Below are 19,919 nucleotides of genomic sequence, written 5' to 3'. Positions count from 1 at the left end.
GGGCATATGAGGGAACTGAGGTCCACAGAAAGGTTAAATGACTTGCTCACTCTTACCTATCAATAAGCATGTCCAGACTCGACATGTATTCTCTATGCCAACTCTGACTTTATCTTTGGTTGATGAGGCTTTTTAAATTTGATTGTAATCTATAAATTATCTTAATAGAGAAATTATTACACAAGATGTGGTCTCATCTAAAAATTGTTTGGAATCTTTATTTTATAGTATTTTTTTAAAAATTTTTCCAGATACAAAAGGAAGTGAAATAGCAAACCAAAAATCTTATTAAACTTCCCTACAACAGTCTTAGGATTTACGAGGTCTGAATATTCATATTTCAGAAAAAATTGGTGTGGCCCTGGAAAGAGTGGAAACTTGGGTGAGTTGGGCACAAATACAGGTTTGAAAGGTTGGTTTGTCAGGCCATGCAAAGATTTTTAGTTCCTATCTCAGGAGTATTCAGCAGTTGGAGTGTGTTGCATGGCGTAAAAATAGTATGTCTGGTTTTAAACTTTTATCATATTAATACATTTAAAGTCACACCCTAAACATCTTGGGAATGACTGAAAATGTAGATCTGGAGATCTCTGTAATCTTATTATTTTCTTACTGGAGTTCTCACAATTACTTCTAATAAAACAAGTTGTGACTTGCAAGCATTTGCCCAACAGTCTGTAGGTGTCCCCGGGGAAATTAAAAGCCGAATATGAAGAGCTGTAGAGTCCCGTGCCAGTGGATAAGAGCACAGAGTACAGCTTTATAATTATGTGGGCTTTTGCCTGTTCCCATTTATCATTGGTAATATTCTCAAGGCTAAATGACTGCTCAGCAATTTAAACTGTGATTTAAGAGAAAACAGGCCTTTTTGTGAAAAGGTCCTCTGTCTCCTGAAATTTAACTCTTTTTAAAGAAGCGTTCTATCCTTTTATAATGGTTTTGTTTTTTTACAGTAAATATCTCAAGAGATGCTGGAGAGGCCCCTAATCTATTGATTCATGAGATTAATTGCCTCTTTTTCTTTATGAATCTGGTGCATCCTGTGACATCTCTTACATTATTGTCTTCTATTTGGGAGACCTTTTTCAGATAACTTGAAGGTTTGTTTTTTCCCCCAAACTTTTTTGGTTAAGACCAGAGCATAGGTACAGTGTTGTCCTACTCTTGTTAAAGATCATTAGTAATACTGTTTTATTGTCATGAATTTGGTAGATTGGAAAATAAAGACTTAAGAAAAATCACACACTCAAACATGCTACAAGAGTTGCTTTGTGTGTTATTTAATAGTATGTAAGGGTTAACAGAACAAAGCATTAGCTAACACTTCTACCTATTTGGCTAATAGTCTCTTTACATAAGACAACAGACTTCTACTAAAATGCCTTTCTATTTTATGCATTACCTAGTTTTCCTTCTGACATTATATAGGTAATAAGTGGGCCTTTTCTCTTTTGGTTTATACTTGGGAGAAAAAAGTATACATCTTATGACATAAAGTGGTACAGTAATGCATGTTGCTTCTTTCTCTCTCCACTGTTTTCAAAAACTTAGGGGTTTTTTGCTGGGCCTGTGTGGCTTAGTGGTTGAGTTGGACCCATGCACCAGGAAGTCGCCAGTTCAATTCCTGGTCAGGGCACATGCCCGGGTTTCAGGCTCAATCCCCAGTAGGGGGTGTGCAGGAGGCAGCCGACTGAGATCTCTCATCTTTCTTTCCTTCTCCCTTCCTCTCTCTGAAATCAATAAAAACAAATATTTTTTTTAATTAGTTTTTTTTTCCTGCAATAGAAAAAAAGATTTTGGTCTGGTTTGCTATATCAAAGAACACTGGACATTCAAATCAGTACTTAAAGAATGTAAGCAGGAGGGAAGGCATAGTTAGTCTTTATTTCTTCCTCTAGATTTTTATATCACTTAGTAGCTACATTTTTCCTGCCTATTGTTAATTATGTCTCTTCAAGCACTTTTGTCCAAAATTGAATACCTTTCCCCAAAAAATTTTTCTTCCTGTTTCTCTGTGTCTGGCTATCAGCCCTGTCTTGTCTGCCTAGTATTTTTTTAAAGTATTACTATTGTCTAAAGTTTACATATGTCTTCTTTTTCCCCAATTGACCCGCCCCCCTCCCCAGCAATTCCCACCCCGGGCAAGCCCCCACCGTCCCAGTATCTGTGTCCATTGATTAGGCTAATATGCATGCATACAAGTCCTTTGGTTGCTCTCTAACTCCCCCTCCCCTCCCATTTGTCTCTGGATCTATTCTTGTTCATCAAATTATGTTGATCATTATATCCCACATATGAGTGAGATCATGTGATATTTATTTTTCTCTGACTTGTCTGTCTAGTATTTTGAAAATGATGGCTGATGAACCAACCATCTTCAACAGTATCACCTGGATTACTGTGCTTATCAAAATGTAGATTTCAGGGCCCTATCCCAGGTAACTGATTCTGAATTGTAGGGACCTGAATGCTTCCGCCTGGTCTAGATCTGATTGGCCAACTAATCCTGTTGATTTTACCTTTGAAATAAATATTTCTTTAATCCATCCACCTTCCATTTCCCCTGCTCTATTCAAGCCCTCATCTTCCACCCAGAATAGAGCAAGTTTCCTATGGATATTCTGATTTTGTCTCCCTCAGTTTTATATTCCATGCTGGTGTCCAGTTTACCTTTCTAAAACATGTGCATCTCCTACTTGTAAATCATTCATTTCTCCTTAATGTCTAAATTTCTTAAAGTCTAAATTTCAAGGTCTACTACAATCTGGCCATAACTGAGTCTGCTGCATATATATAGTTTATGCAGTTGGTGCACTCTGCATCTCTAGGGGATACTATTCCAGTATGAATGCTGCCCCTAGGGTTTTTGTAATGTGGCACAATCTTAGATGGTGGCCCTGATTATCCTGTCTGAACTTCCTCTCATCCGCATATCTGCTAGACTTCCATAAGTAGAATACCTCCAGGCCCTAAATGCACTATAGTAAAGACTACTTAGTACCTCTGCCCTTTCAGAGTGCATGTTCTTCCCTCTCATTCTCTACTTATTGAAATCCTTCTCATATTCAGGGCCCAGTCTAATTGTTAGATCCTCTGTGAAGCCCAACAGTTCTCTTTTTCTTTTTGCTCTTTTGAGGTGAAATTTACATACAATTAAATGCACAAATCTTGAGTGAACTATTGGGTGAGTTCCTACATATACTTCTACATGTGCCTGCCACAACCTTATTAAGCTATGTTCATACCTTTTTACACATTTGTAATTGACTGCTGATATGATTAATCATTTTCATGTGTGTCTGCCTTAAGAAATTATAAGCTCTAATTAGAAGGAGGAAAAATCAAGGATTACCTACTGTGTATTCAGCACTGAACCAGTCTTGAATATTGTACCAATTAGGGAACAGGTCAGCTCCTCTCTTAAGAGATCCCCAAACACAGTGGCTTAAGACAGAAATTTTATTTCATTCGCATATTCCAATTCAAAGTAGAAGATACCCAGAGCTGATCTGGCAGCCACAGTGTCAAGAACCTAAGCATCTTCATTCTTGTTGTTCCACCATCTGTTTTGTTTAACCATCACTGAAGTGTTGCCCTCACCACAGGGTCTGGTTGACTCACCACAACATTTCATCCAGCTAGACAAGTGAGAAAGGTAAAAAGGAGAGCTCATCTTGGAAATCACATTTACTTTCTGATGACCAGAACATGGTCACATGACCATACAAGCTAAAAATCAGGGATAATAGAAGAGAATGGATATGAGGAACAAATAACATATGTTTCATATATGGTCTCTTTTAATCTTCATAATAACCCTACAAACTGTATGTGGTAAGAAAACATAAGTGGAGAGCAGGGCAAGACTGAAGAAAGAGGCTCATCACTCCAGTTTATTAATACAGTTTATTATGCAGAATTTACAAAGGAGGCATGTCTTGGAAAGCTGCAAGATGAAATGGATTCCCATGCTACTTGGCAGGCATCAAAGAATTATACAGGGTGGGGAGGTGGGAATGGGGATGGAGGAGGAATAGTCAGGAGTGTTAGTACATTAATGCTACCAGGTCAGGACAACAACCTTCTCCAGGAACCAGCACATAGCAGACTAGGTAGTGGTACTGATTTATGTCAGAATGAACGTCAGTTATGATTAGACAATCTCTAAGGGGAGTTTATGGAAAGCAACCTCCATTCTGGCAGTAGTCCAACCTACGGGGCAGACAGCAATAACATCTTGGAACAGTCTCTTCATAGGCTAGAAAATTGCAGATCTGAGATCTGAATCCAAAGCCTATACTTTTTTTCATTCTACCTAGTAAAATGTTAGGAGGGAATTTATAAATGTTATTAAATAGTCATTAATTTTCATAGTTTTATATCACATATTTTCATAGTATAGTATTATCTCTTTACTTCTAGGATATCCTATATACTTGCTTCTCACCATCTTGAAATGAAAGCCATATCAACCATTTTGTAACCAAGGCCTAGTTTATAATACAATTTGAAACAAAATGGCTACTCTTTTTAAATCTATGGTGTCATTTATGAGGAAAAATAAATCATCAATATTTGCCAAGGAAAAGTTACTATTTTGTATTTCTTTGGAAATGCTATGTAATAATAAAGTTGAAGGAGATTATATTATTTAACCCCTTAATTTTGAAATCAAGGAAAATTGAGGTCCAAAGAAGATAAAGGATTTGTTCTTTATTTTATTTCCACTCTTGTGTTTCAAGGATCATGGGAAAAGCACTAGCCTAGTCAATCATTTCTATGAGTAACCATTATTGTTATACTTAAAAATTGTCTTAACCAGACCAAGAAAAATTGAGTTAACCAGACCAGGAAAATCAAGCTAAACAATGCATATAATCCTTATTTGGTTTAGTAAAGAATGGATATTATCTATCACTAAAAACATCTTTATAGGTATCTGGAAACTGTTTTACAAAGGATGACTGCTATTTGATAATCAAAAGGAATCGTTGAGCCTGGCCGGTGTGGCTCAGTGGTTGAGCGTTGACCCAAGAATCGGGAGGTCTCCAGCTGATTCCTGGTCAGGGCACATGCCTGGATTGTGGGCTCAATCCCCAGTAGGGGGTGTGCAGGAGGCAGCCAATTAATGATTCTCTCTCATCATTGATGTTTCTATCTCTCTCTCTCTCCTTCCCTCTCTCTGAAATCAATTTTTAAAAAAAAACACATATTTTTAAAAGGAATAGGTGAGGTCATTTCTACCCATAATTAAAAGCCCGATCCAAATGCCACTACCTCCAAAACATTTCCTAAACCTTATAAATAGACTAGTGTCCCGGTGCATGAATTCGTGCACATTGAAAAGAAATTAATTAGAAGAAATATTTTAATATCACTATTCGCCCTTTATAATAGATATGTCAACCAAATTCATGATCAACAATGACAGATCAAAACACATGCGTGTGATTGGCGCCAGTGAGAGCTTTATATGTATCGTGCATGCATGAGTCAACTTAGCTTTTTATATATCTAGATTAACTTGCTTAATTAGACCTGCTTTCTGAAGTAGCTAAACTTTTTCCAGCCCAGTGAAGCACCCCAACTTCTCTTTCAGGTAATTGTCAGCAGCACAGCAGTAAATATCAACACAAAGCAGATTATTATTGTAGATCACTCAGGGAGAACAAAGGATAAAATATTTAACTGTAGCAGTGTTTCACTATATTCTGCGCAGTGAGAAAACCTGAAGTAATTTTCAAGGTCCACCATTTCTTCTTTTCAGTCGGGTCAAGTTTCTAAACTTTCTAAATCTCCGTTTTCCATCTAATGAAAAGAAAATAGAATTCTACCAAGCCTCCTATCTACCTACTCCAGGACCTCTGTGAGCATCAAATGAGATGAGGCATGGGAAAACGCTTCACAAGCATTTGATTGAACTGTAAAATGTTTGCACCTGGCTATAAAGCAAGTCGTGTTCCTGGGCTGAAGAAATTCCAAGGAGGCTAGTTGCTAGGGAGAGGAAGCCAGGCATTGCTATGTGATGTCATTGCCCAGAACCCACAGCCACCATTTCCAGGCTGGGCTGGGCTGTGGGCTGCATTTTGCGCCATGGGGCCTTGACAGCGTTGGCTGCGATTTGGTGGGGTGTTGTTCCGGGGTGGTGGTGATGCCTGTGTCCCACTTTGGGGAAACTGAGTGTTGCTTTGTGGGCACCAGGTCCATGGTGCCATTTATTTTTTTAAATGGCCAGTGCACATCAAGGCAGCTCCTGCGTTGAACATCTGTCCCCTGGTGGTCAGCCTGTGTCATAGCTACCAGTCGGACAGACAGACACTTAGCCTTTTATATATATACTAGAGGCCCGGTGCACAAAAATTTGTGCACTCAGGAGGGGGGTCCCTCAGCCCGGCCTGTGACCTCTCACAGTCTGGGACCCCTCTGGGGATGGCCTGCTCCCCAGGGGATTGGGCCTAAGCTGGCAATCAGACATTCCTCTGGCAGCCCGGCAGCCCTCGGGGGATGTCCACTTGCCAGTGGGGAGCAGACCTAAGCTGCAGTCGGACATCCTTAGCGCTGCTGAGGAGGCGGGAGAGGCTCCCACCACCGCCGCTGTACTGGCTTGTGGCTGAGCAGAGCTCCTCCTTGTGGGAGCCCACTGACCACCAGAGGGGAGCTCCTGCATTGAGCGTCTGCCTCCTGGTGGTCAGTGTGTGTCATAGTGACCAGTCATTCCCAGTCTTTCTGCTGTTAGGGTCAGTTTACATATTACCCTTTTACTATATAGGATAGAGGCCTGGTGCATGGATGGGGGCCAGCTGGTTTGCCCTGAATGGTGTCCCAGATCAGGGTGGGGGGCCCGCTTGGGTGCCTGGCCAGCCTGGATGAGGGGCTGATGGCTGTTTTCAGGCTGCCCGCACCCCCTTCAGGGTGGGGGTCCCCACTGGGGTGCCTGGCCAGCCTGGATGAGGGGCTGATGGCTGTTTTCAGGCTGCCCGCACCCCCTTCAGGGTGGGGGTCCCCTCTGGGGTGCCTGGCCAGCCTGGATGAGGGGCTGAGGGCTGTTTTCAGGCTGCCCGCACCCTCTTCAGGGTGGGGGTCCCCACTGAGGTGCCTGGCCAGCCTGGATGAGGGGCTGAGGGCTGTTTTCAGGCCAGCCAAGCCTGCAACTGAAGCTCCCAGTCTCTCCTTTTTTCTTTTTTTTTTATTCTGGGATTTATTCACCTTCTGTAATTGAAACTTTGTTGCAGCTCCAACTCCGAGGGCTGGCTGAAAGCAGGTATCTTTGGTTTGTTTAGCTTCTATAATTGCAACATTGTTGCATCCGGAGCTCAGAGCTGGGCCACGGCAGGCGGGGAACCTTGGCTTCCTCCATCGCCTGGGCAACCAAGCCTCATGTTCGCTTCAGCTGCGTGGCTGCCGGCCGCCATCTTGGTTGGCAGTTAATTTGCATATCGCCCTGATTAGCCAGTGGGAAGCATAGCAGAGGTATGGTTAATTACCATGTTAGTCTATTATTAGATAGGATATATAGATGTGACCACTTTCTCTCCAAATGCTATAGCCTTTGGCTATCTCAGGGTAGTCATATATATGTTTTAAGTTACAGCTAGAGGTGCCTTCATGAGAATAGGTTCCATGTCTGTTTTGTTCTCACTGCATCAGTAGTGCCCAACAAAGCTCTGATCATAGTTGATACTCAGAAAATGTTGTATTGAATGAACATCCACCATGGCACTCTGGGAGAATGCTGTGCAGCAGGTTTGAATGAAAATCTTTGAACTAAGAATTTGTAAATGTAGGCAAGTATTTTAATTGCACAGAGCCTTATCAGTGGAAATATGAATAATAGGACATGATGACTTGGTGAAAAAACTTTGTGAAAGGAATTCAACTCTTAAGGTAGTGCCATCTCTGAAGCCCCTTGCTGCACCCGACAGACTGCTTTACATGTCGTAAGCAAGCAAATACTTTAGTTTTTTTATAATTGAATTCAATAGTAATGGGATGTATTTTATTAAAATAAAAAACTGGCCCTAGCAGTTGGCAAACTTTTGTTGGAGTTGGGCAACTTTACCAAGGGAAGATAAAATTATCTCCCTTGTACAGGCTGCCTCTCCTAGCCTAGGACAATTTCTTTCTTGAACCAAGGATCAGTGAAGGAGGAAGCAACTTGCTGCCCAGGGATTATCTTGGTACTTCCTCCTGGGTGGCATGTGCTGTACCTGGGAAGCAGAATAGGAACTTACTGTCCCCCATTTTCCTTCTGGCAGGAACCAACCAGGGGAAAAAAGGAACTCCTGATGGAGGTGAGTGGGTGGAAACTACCCTGGCCTCTGGAGAATTGGGGGAAAGAGCACTTTTCTTAGTGTGTGATGGAAAGAAACCAGCAAATCAGGCCCAGAAATAAAGAAATTACTATGGAAGGCTTTCCTAAAAATATATTTAAAAGAGTGAAACCATAAGTAGAAGAGTGTTTTCAAGACAGGTTGCTCTAGCTCGGACTTTCTGGGCTTGGGGAGTGAGATTTGGGTTTGGGCATGTTTCCCTAGAGTCTGTGCAGGAGGCATGCCAAAATGTAATTGAAATGTGACTGCTTCTTAAATTGTGAAATAAAATATACATTTAACAAATGCTTTAAAAAATAGAGGAACAAGTGGATTTAAAGTTCAAGGTGTTAATATTTGAAAACTATCCAATTTAATTAGCTGGGTCCCAGAGACTGATTTCTTTTTTTCTGGTCAGTGTCACTGATCTAACACCCAATTCTCTTCTTGGTTGTGAGATAGGAATTAAATGTATCATTTATTTAGTTGTATTGACCTGAATCATATCTACCCAGCATAACATTCTTATTTCAGGAAATAGAATGCATCCATGTGGAATTTACTCAGTAACTCAGTGACATTTGTATGATCTAATTCAAGGACCTGAATTGAAGGCTCCACACAATTTACTTACATATGATGCAACTATTTTTAATTCTGCATTTACATTTTTTAAAACAAGAATGCACCTTCTTGATGGAACAGACATTCATTTTTAGACTTACAGACTCAAGAATTGTAGAACAAGGTACAGTGGGGCCTTGACTTTACGAGTTTAATTCGTTCGAAGACCAAGCTCTTTAAGGAGCTCGTTAAGGAGCTCGTTAACTCAAATTACTCTGTCAACTCAATGCAAAAAATTGGCCAAGAGACAGCTGGTATCTCAAAAACCTCGTTAGTCGGGACAATCGTAAGTCAAGGCCCCACTGTAGTTTCTTAGAAATCGATTCCAAACATCTTTTTTATACAATGGGGCCTTGACTTACGCGTTTAATTTGTTCCGTGATGGAGCTCGTAACTCAAATTACTCGTATGTCAAATCTTAAAGCGAACAAGTGAGACACGTGATGCTGGGCTGATGTTGTGGTGTTCACTGTGACATTCGCTGCCAACTAGCGGTGGGGTATCTGAAGCTGGCTCATAACCTGAATTTTAGCTCGCAACTCAAAGCAAAAAATCGGCCAAGAGACGGCTCGTATCTCGAAAAACTCATTAGTCGGGACACTCGTAAGTCAAGGCCCCACTGTATTAGAGAGAAAAGAACTTGGGTACAAAAAGATTTAGTGGCCCTAAACTAAGGTCAGAGGTCAGATAGTGATAGAACAAAACAAGAAATTAGATGAGTTCCCAATTCAGGGCTCTTGTTTGTCCCAGATTTTAAAATACAGGTAAAGCCTTGGCCAGTGTGGCTCGATTGAGCGTCATCCCATGTACCAAAAAGGTCTCGGGTTCAATTCCCGGTCAGGGCACATAATCAGGTTGTGGGTTCAATCCCTGGCCCAGATGCATCCCGCATACAGGAGGCAGCCAATCGAAGTTTCTCTCTTTCTCTCCCTCTCCCTTCCTCTCTCTCCAAAATCAATTTTTAAAAAAAAAAACACATTTAAATATCTATATGGATGAGATTTACATTGACAGTTTGTACTGACATGTGCGGCTTCTTAAGACAGTGATAAAATAACTTAAAACCTCTAATTTCTACATTAGCATATGCAGTATATTATACTCCCTGTAGCTACCTAACCTATATATTTCTTTTCTTGATTGTATGCTTATTTGTAATCTCCTGTGTAAGCTGCCTTAAATCCTCCTTTGATTGATTTAGTATATAAATAAAGTATTCAAAGTGATACATTGTATTAATACTACTAATTACTTGTATTTCCATTATGTCTATGGCATGTCAGAAATCCTGGCAATGTTGATTATTCTAACAGTATTTCATCTTTTCCATCTATCAGAGTTAGCAGTAGAAACAAACTTCCTGAGTGGAATGTTTGAAGAGATTACCATTCTTTTAATTTCTTCAGAAAGTAATGACACTGTGGTCCTCATAATAAAAACCTTGAAATTGTTTTTATTAAGCCTGAAAATTGACCTAGGAATGTATTTATTATCTTAAAATGAAAGACTGTCCAATAAGATTGAAATGTTATCTAGGTATTTAAAAGAGCATTGTGATTAATGTTTCATCCATTTTTTGACAAAGGTGCCAAGGCCATTCAGTGGAAAAAGAAGAACTTTTTAACAAATAGTGCTAGGACAGTTGAATAGCCACATGCATAAGAAGGAATCTGGACATCTACCTCACACCATATACAGATCAACTCAATATGGATCAAAGATCTAAAGCTAAAATTATGAAATTATTAAAAGGAAACATGGGTGATAGTCTGTATGACCCTGGATTAGGCAGTGGTTTCTTAGATATGACACAAAAAGCACAAGCAACAAAAGAAGAAAAATAGATAAATTGAACTTCATCAGAATTTAAAACTTTGCATATCAAAGGATACTGTCAAGGAAATGAAAAGGCAATCTAAACAATGGAAGAAAGTATTTACAAATTATATATGTACACATATGTACATATATGTGTGTATATATTACATATATAATATATAGATAATACATAAGATATATACATATGCATATATATATATGATAAGTCTCTAGTTTTCAGAATATATAAAGAACTCTTACAAGTCAGCATTAGAAAGATAACCCAGTTAAAAAGTGGTCAAAGGACTTCACTAGACGTTTCTCCAAAGAAGATATGCAAATGACCAGTAGACAGTGGAAAAATGCTTAACATCTTTAGGGAAATGCAAATCAAAGCTATGGTGAGGTACCACTTAACATATAATTTTATATGCACTAGGATGCATATAATTTTTAAATGGACAATAAAGGTTGGTGAAGATGTGAAGAAATTGAAACTGTTGTACTTTGCTAGTGGAAATACAAAATGATACAGCTTCTTTGGAAACAGTTTTGGCAGTTCCTTGAGAAGTTAAACAGAATTTCCATCTGACCCAGCAATTTTTCACCTTGGTATATATCTAAGAGAATTGAAAACATGTTCACACAAATATGGAAACAACCTAAATGCCCATTAATTGAAGAACGACTAAGCAAAATGTGTATATCTGCAGTGGAATATTATTCAGGCATAAAAAGCAATGAAGAACTATTACTTGCTAAAGAATGGGTAAATGCTGGAAATTTTATGCCATGTGAAAAATGCCAGACACAAAGACCATATATTGTATGATTCCATTTATATGAAATGTCCAAAATAGTCAAATGTATAGCATTAGAAAGCCAATAAGTGGTTGCCAGGTTATGGAGGGAGAGAGAATTGGGACTGCTAATAGGTACAGTGTTTCTTTATGTGGTGACAAAAATGTTTGGAATCATAATGGTGATGATTGTACAACATAGGGAATACACTAAAAAACAAAAAAAGTACACTTTACAATGGTGCATTTTATATTATATGAATTATACCTTAATGTAAAATACTAAATTAAAAGCATTATGTACCCAAAGATAAAATGAAAGACATTATGAAAGATTAGAAACTGATATTGTGAAGAATTTCCAGTTGTAAAGAAGCTGAAAATGGGCAAACGACTTAAATAGACACTTTTCAAAAGTGGACATACAGAAGGCCAAGAGACATATGAAAACATGTTCAGAGTCACTAATCATCCAAGAGATGCAAATCAAAACAACAGTGAGGTACCACTCACACCTGTCAGAATGGCTATCATCAACAGATCAACAAATAACAAGTGCTGTCAAGGATGTGGAGAAAAAGGAACCCTGCTGGTGGGAATGCAGACTGGTGCAGCTACTGTGGAAAACAGTGTGGAGTTTCCTCAAAAAATTAAAAATGGAACTCCCATTTGACCCAGTAATCCCACTTCTAGGAATATATCCCAAGAAATCAGAAATGCCAATCAGAAAGAATATATGCACCCCTATGTTGTCCATTTCTGTGAAGTATTAATAACAAAAATTACAATAGCTAGATTTAGAAACTGCCTAAGTGCCCATCAGCAGATGAGTGGATTAAAAAACTGGTACATCTACATAATGGAATACTACACTACTGTAAAAAAGAAAGAGCTCTTACCATTTGCAACAGCATGGATGGACCGGGAGAGCATTATGCTAAGCAAAATAAGCCAGTCGGAGAAAAATAAGCATCACATGATCTCATTCATTTGTGGAATATAATGAACAACATAAACTGATGAACAAAGATAGATCCAGAGACATAAAATCATTGAACAGATCATCAAACCTCAGAGGGAAGGCCTGGGGGGTGGGGGTAAGAGATCAACCAAAGGGCTTGTATGCATGCATATAAACATAACCAATGGACACAGACAGTAGGGGGGTGAGGGCATGTGCTGGGGAGGTGGGAACGGCTGGGGAGAAGTCAATGGGGGGAAAAGGAGACATGTAATACTTTAAACAAAGAATTTAAATTGAAAAAAGAAGAAGCTGACTAATTTGGTACTCCCAATACCTCCTATAACTGATAGAGAACTTTGTCTACTCTGTGGCCTTCAGAGGGTTAAAAGAAAGGTCCTGTGGTATGGTTTTTACAGCTGGACAGGAGGAATCAGTTATTGGATGGCTCTCTGCTCAGAGCTAAGGTATGTGGTTAGAGATGTTATGCAAATTGAGATGATAAAACCAAATTACTTCCACTGAGTAAGTCACCTGTAGTTCAGAAACAGCAGGGAAGTTGGAAAACTAATATGGAGTGGGGGCAGTACTTGAAGGAACGTAATTTTTCTTTTTAAATACACAATCCAATAGCAGTTCTCCCTAGATTTTGTGCTAAAATAAGAGCATTTTCACACATCTTAATTGCTCTGTGATAACAACAGTGTGAACTTCATCCACAAACATTTATTGTGTATTTAATTTTGCTCTAATTTCAGTGTAGCGAGAAATCACCTTGTAAGTGGGAATAACTGTCCATTTAGTAAAAAGAAATCTCTTCCCATGCTGTTAATTCTGTTATGCATTTCTATAAAGTATTAATAACAAAATGGCCTTTTATATTTCTCCATTTTTAGGTTGCACTTTACTATTTTCAAAGTAGCATCTTTATGAACTGGAACCACGCTTGCCTCTTAAACATTAGTAAAGAATATTTTTTAAAATGTAGAAATTAAGGTTTCACAGTATTTCTTATTAGGATTTAAGATGAGACTTTTATGCCTTTATAAGCCTTTATAGTACTTGAGGCTATAATGTTCATGATAGACCATATAGAACTGTCTTTAAAGACGCATTTTTAAAATGAGATTTATCTAACTTAATAGCGATAAATTGTTCTGGTTATTTTCCAGACCTGTCATTTACTCCATCCTTTATAGTGATGCTACAGAACAGAGAGGAATGGATAAAAACATTGGTGAGCAACTCAATAAAGCTTATGAAGCCTACCGACAGGCATGCATGGATAGAGATTCTGCAGTAAAAGAACTACAGCAAAAGGTATATGGTTTTGGTTTTCAAAGTTATTTATCCTGGTAAATGGATTTTGAGAGTCTTTTGCTACTGAAAAAATATTATATTGTTAGAAACTGTCTTGAAGAACTATAAGTACTGAAACATGGGGATATATTAATGGGTATAATCTGAGATTTTTATGTGACCTGTGGGAAGAGTTCATTTAAAGGTGATTGTATAAAGAAAATATTACAAATGGTCTCATAATTTCTTTTTTAATTACAATTGACATTCAATATTTTATATTAGTTTCATAGTGTTTACATAAAATGATGAACTGAAAGAAGTATCACTGTCTTAGTTTTGTGTTTTGTTTTGTTTTTTTATATATTTTTATTGATTTCAGAGATCAAGGGAGAGGGAGAGATAGTAACATCAATGATGACAGAGAATCATTGATTGGCTGCCTCCTGCATCCTTCACACTGAGGATTGTGCCCTCAACCCAGGCATGTGCCCTGATTGAGAATGGAACCATGACCTCATTGTTCATAGGTTAGTGCTCAACCACTGAGCCACGCTGGCCGGGCATGTTTTGTTTTGTTTTTACATTGTTATTTGGCAAGCAGGAAGACAGTAAAAATTTTTAAATATCCTAGAACTAATTTGTTATTAATTTATAATAGTCTTCCATCTTTAACTATAACAGAAAAATAGACTATCTCAGTGAAATATTTAAGGACTTACCAGAAGTTTCAGCTTTGTAAAATTACCTCTATACACAGTATACTATAGGGTGATCCTATGATTCCTAAAAGAAGTTGTGAAGGTATATTATGGCTCAGTCATGATTAATATGGCTAAGTAGTTTGTACTTTATTCTTATTCAGTCAGAATTTACTGAAGGATTAATATATGCTTTAGAAAAGTCTAATATATAGTTACATTAAAGACTGTGGGATAGAAGATAGGATAGAGAACAATATGGAATTCAGCTCAACAAACATATCAATGCTAAGCAATGTTCTAAGAGCCAGGAATTTAAAAGTAAGTGGCAACCATCAAGTTGAACTTTATGTACTTTTAATATATAATTATGTCATACTTCTGTTTTTAAAAGAAAAAATGAATGACATCCATTTCAAGCAATCAAAATAAGGAGTTAAATTAAGTATTAGGAATGAATTGGAAAAGAGATCTAAGATTTATGTAGGAGATAGAGAATGGAAAGCAGGTGACACCTGAATGCAGGCTACTTCTAAGGGTGACAGCCTGGATTCTAGAATGATAACCAAATATCTGGAATAGAAACTGGGTTAATGGTGGAGCTGATAACTGAAACCAATAATGAGAGGAAGTGCAAATTTGGAGATAGAGAAATATGATGTCTAATTCGGTTTTAGTTATTAGGTTTAGTTATCTATGGGGCATGCAGGTAGAGTGTTTAGTAGATGTTTGCAAATATGGATCTAGAAGCCTGTGTAGAGTTCTGAATTGGAGATTGTAGATGCAGAGTATAGAATAACAGGTTTGTCCTAGCCGGCTTGGCTCAGTGGATAGAGTGTTGATCTGCAGACTGAAGGGTCAAGGGTTCGATTCTGGTCAAGGGCATATGCCTGGGTTGCGGGCTCCATCCCACTAGGGGTGTTCAGGAGGCAACCGATCAATGATTCTCTCTCATCATTGATGATTCTCTCTCTCCCTCTCCCTTCCTCTCTGAAATCAATAAAAATATAAAAGATAAATAAAATAGAATAACAGGTTTTATTATAGCCTTGAATGTGGATAACATTTCTTAATGAGAATGTATAGTGTAAGGAAATAGTTAAAGGACTAAATGGCAAGAGGAAGGAAATGAGGCCAACCCATTGGTCAGGAATAGGGTAAGGAATTTACTGTGAACAAGAGGAGAAACATCTGTTCCTTTGGCTACTGGAGGGAACAAAAGGGAAAAAATAGCTGCAGATGAAAATAAGTTTGCATAGAGGAGGTGGTGGTGGCCAGAAATTAGAAGGGTTATCATGTATCACTTATATGTAAAATCTAAAAAGTCAGATTTATAAAAAACAGTTAAATGGTGGTAACCAGGGAATGGTGTGGGGGGAGGGAAATAAGATTGATGGTGTTTAAGGTACAAACAGGTGGGAAATAAGGGTACAAACAAGTAGTAAATAAGACAAGAGATCTAATGAACAATAAAATGAATATAGACAGTAACATTTTACTATAATTATGTAATGTGATAACACTACAGTGTTTAGTATATTATAATATACTAGAGGCCCGGTGCACGAAATTCGTGTACAGGGTCAGGGAGAGGCCCCTCAGCCCAGCCTGCACCCTCTCCAATCCAGATCCAGGACCCCTCAGGGGATGTCTGATTGCCTCTCGCAATCCGGGACCGCTGGCTCCTAACCTCTCGCCTGCCTGCCTGATCGCCCCTAACCCCTCTGACTGCCTGCCTGACCGCCCCTAACCACCTCTGCCTGCCTGCCTGATCACCCCTAACTGCTCCCCTGCTGGCCTGATTGCCCCTAACCGCCTCTGTCTCACCCCACACCCGGGACCCAGGATTCCCTCCTCTGGCCAGTCGCAGGCACCCAGGACCCAGGCGGGCTTCTCCTGTGCCAGCCACAGCTGCAGGGGACCGTGGCTGGGTGGCTTCGCCTGGGCCACAGCCACAGGCACCTGGGACCGTGAGGCAGGGGCTTGTCCCTCTCCAGGGCTGCAGCTCCAGCTGCTGCTGCCCAGACCCACGGGGCAGGCGGCTTGTCCCTCTCCTGGGCCGCAGGCGCTGGTGCCCAGGACCATGGGACGGGTGGCTTGTCCCTCTCCCAGGCCACAGGCACAGCCACTGGCACCCAGAACTGCGGGGCAGGTGGCTTGTCCCTCTCCTGGGCCGCAGCCTGGCCGGTCCCCATTCCTCTCTCCCCAGTGTTGAGTGTCTGAGCCATTACTGCGTGATGGTGTGAGGATGTAATGACCATTTGCATATTAGTTCTTTATTATATAGGATACATGCATCAAAATAACATGCTATATACCTTAAACTTGCGCAGTGTCGTACATCAGATTTATTCAGTAAATTCATCTGAGCCTTCAGCAAGTCATAATCTTTTCACTGGTAGAGAGTCTTGGCTCAGTGCTGATGAAAAGGAAATATCTATGAAGCACAATAAAGCAAAGTGCAATAAAACAAAGTATGCCTGTAATACAAAGAAATAAGAGTTCTGACATTGGGTTTTATACTTTAAATATCATTTATTTTTAACTTTTTCTAAAATGTGTGAAGACACTTATACTTCCTTTTGGCATTTCTTGGGATTTTATTTTATGAAACATTTATTGTTTTTGAACTTACAGAATCAAAAGTACCAAATGTAAATCACTAACTTCTCCTCATGTATCTACTCCCAGAAATGACATTGAAATTTAAAGTAAAGCAAGCTAGTTATTTCTCACTTATAATCCTTAGTAACAAGTTCTCAAACTTCTATCTATAATAATAAAAGTGTAATATGCTAATTAGACTGGACATTCTTCCGGATGACCTTCTGGATGGAGCTGGGGCTGTGAGGGAAGCCTGGGTCCCGGGTGCCTGCTGGCGGCCAGAGGGAAGCTGGTGCCAGCAGCTGGGGGAAGGAAGGCCTACTCTTGCACGAATTTTGTGCATCGGGCCTCTAGTCTATATTATAAAAACCCAGTGGCCCTAACACCGTAACGACCAAAGACAGGTCACCAGCAAGCTGTGTGCGCGGCAAGGTGCACGCGGGTGGGCGGGGCTGAGTATGTGGCAAGGTGTGTGCGGGTGGGTGGAACCGTGTGCACGCGGTGAGGTGTGCATGGGTGGGCAGGGCTGCATGCGCGGCCAGGCACACACGGGCAGGCCGAGACTTGACTCTGGGTCTCGTGGCACGGCAGGACTTGGGGAAGTCCCGCCAAGTCCCGCCTCGCAATAGGGTTTGGGGTCCCAGGTCTCACGCAATTCCCCGTGCGTCTGGGTCTCGTGTGATTTCGCACACTGAGTCACTAGTATAAAGATAAGATCAAAGGCTCTGAAGTCAGACCTAAGTTTTAAATACCATTTTGAGCACTTCCAAGATTTTTAGCCTGGATGAATGGAAGATTGATGCAGCCACAGAAGTAGAGAATGCTGATTTTAGTATAGGAAATTATTTTATTTGACTTAGATATTTTGAGTCCACATGTTGGATCAAGAGCCAGAGGAAGATGATCAGCAGGCATTTGAAATAATGGATCTTTGGAATAAGGTACCAGTTGGAAATACAACTTTGGAAGTTGTCTTTATAGAGATGATATTTGAAGTGACAAGAGAAAGAGGTACCAAGGAGAAAGAGAATAAGAAAAGCAACAGGACAACCTTGGAAAAGTTTCATACCAGCAAATTGGATAACCTTGATCAAATGGACAAATGGCTAAAAACATTCAAGCTACCAAGACTAAATCATGAAAAATAAAAAATCTAAGAGATTGAAACAGTAATCAGAAAATTCCCAACAAAGAAAGTCCAGGACTCATGCTTCACTGATGAATTCTACCAAACCTTCAAATAAGAATTAACACCAATCCTTTTTAAATTCTCCAAAAAAAATTGATTAGGATAGAACACTTTCTAACTCATTCTTTGAGGCCAGCATTACCCTGATACCAAAGCCAGATAAAAACAGTACAAGAGAACTAAACTAATATCCTTTACAGATGTCGATGTAAAAACCCTCAACAAAATACTAGCAAATCTAATTCAGCAGCATATATTACAAATATTACACACCTTGACCAAATCAGATTTATTCCTGTAATGCAAGATGGTTAACATACAAAATCAGTCAAGGTAATACCATCTATAATAATAAAAGCGTAATATGCTAGTTAGACCGGACAGCCAAACGACCTTCTGGACGTCATTCCCGACTACCTTCCGGACGAAGCCTGGGCTGCAAGGGCCAAGGCAAGCTGCCGTGGCTGTGAGGGCCAAGCCCCTTGCATGAATTTTGTGCATCTGGCCTCTAGTCTTAACAGAATGTTTGGATGAACAAAATGCTATATATACATACAATGGAATATTATTCAGCCTTTAAAGGAAGGAAATCTGACACATGGTACAACATAGATGAACCTTTAAGATATTATGTTAAGTGAAATAAGACAACAAAAGATGATTCTACTTTTATGAGATACCTAGAGTAGTCTAATTCATAGAGACAGAAAATAGGGTGGTTTTTAGAGCCTGGGGGAGGAGAATGGAGAGTTAGTGTTTAACAGGTACAGAATTTCATTTGGGAAAGATGAAAAAATTATGGAGATAGATAGTGGTGATGGTTGCACAACAATGTGGGTATATTTAATGCCACAGAACTGTACGCTTAGAACTGGTTACAATGGCAAATTTTATGTTGTATATATTTTACCACAACCTTTAAAAAATCTATTACAAAAAAAATAGAATTGGTGTAATCTAGATTTTCTTACTAGCTGTTTTATTGCTGTCCATCTGTCATTCATTAGTTTGAACAGGCTTTTACCATTTAGCTGTTCACACACGAAGCCAGTCCTTGTCACAGTGTTTCTTCTAGTTCACTGCAATTTAACACTGTGAGGCCCCTCTTTGAGAAGTCAATGTGCTACATCCATTCAAGAACATTCTGTCAAGCAGATGCATTTGAGTATTTCAAATTAATAAGGAGACAAAGACAAGGCAGGTAAGTGATTTTTAAAATATTATTATAAAAGCAGCACATGCTTATTGATAAAAATACAAATAATTCAAGATATACAGAATATAAAGTGATGGTCCTCTTTCTCACTCCTCAGGGGTAACCATTGTTAGTAAACTGATATAAATCCTTCTAGAATATGTGAATCATGTTTTATCAAAAATAGGTTTAAAAAAAATAGGTTCATGCTGCTCTGGCTGGTTTGGCTGAGTGGATGGAGCGTCGGCCTGTGAACTGAGGGGTCCCAGGTTCGATTTCTGTCAGGGGCATGTACCTTGGTTGCAGGCACATCCCCAGTGGGGGTGGGGGGGTGCGGGAGGCATCTGATCGATGTTTCTCTCTCATTGATGGTTCGCTCTCTGTCCCTCTCCCTTCCTCTCTGTAAAAAGTCGGTAAAA

At 39.6% G+C, this 19,919-nt stretch overlaps 1 protein-coding gene across 6 annotated transcripts in view; it reads left to right on the top strand.

The window, feature by feature from the left end:
- Positions 1-19,919, top strand: part of TANK (TRAF family member associated NFKB activator) — a 99,878-nt gene that overhangs the window by 26,018 nt on the left and 53,941 nt on the right. For all 6 annotated transcript variants that reach the window (XM_059704277.1, XM_059704281.1, XM_059704279.1 and 3 more), the window contains exon 2: positions 13,685-13,832. In XM_059704277.1, coding sequence (XP_059560260.1) covers positions 13,734-13,832 — 99 coding nt within the window. In that variant the 5' untranslated portion in view covers positions 13,685-13,733. The remainder of the gene's footprint in view (positions 1-13,684; positions 13,833-19,919) is intronic.

Source organism: Myotis daubentonii, chromosome 7, assembly GCF_963259705.1.
Source record: "Myotis daubentonii chromosome 7, mMyoDau2.1, whole genome shotgun sequence".
Classification (NCBI taxonomy): Eukaryota; Metazoa; Chordata; class Mammalia; order Chiroptera; family Vespertilionidae; genus Myotis; species Myotis daubentonii.
This window is presented reverse-complemented; position numbering and strand designations above follow the sequence as displayed.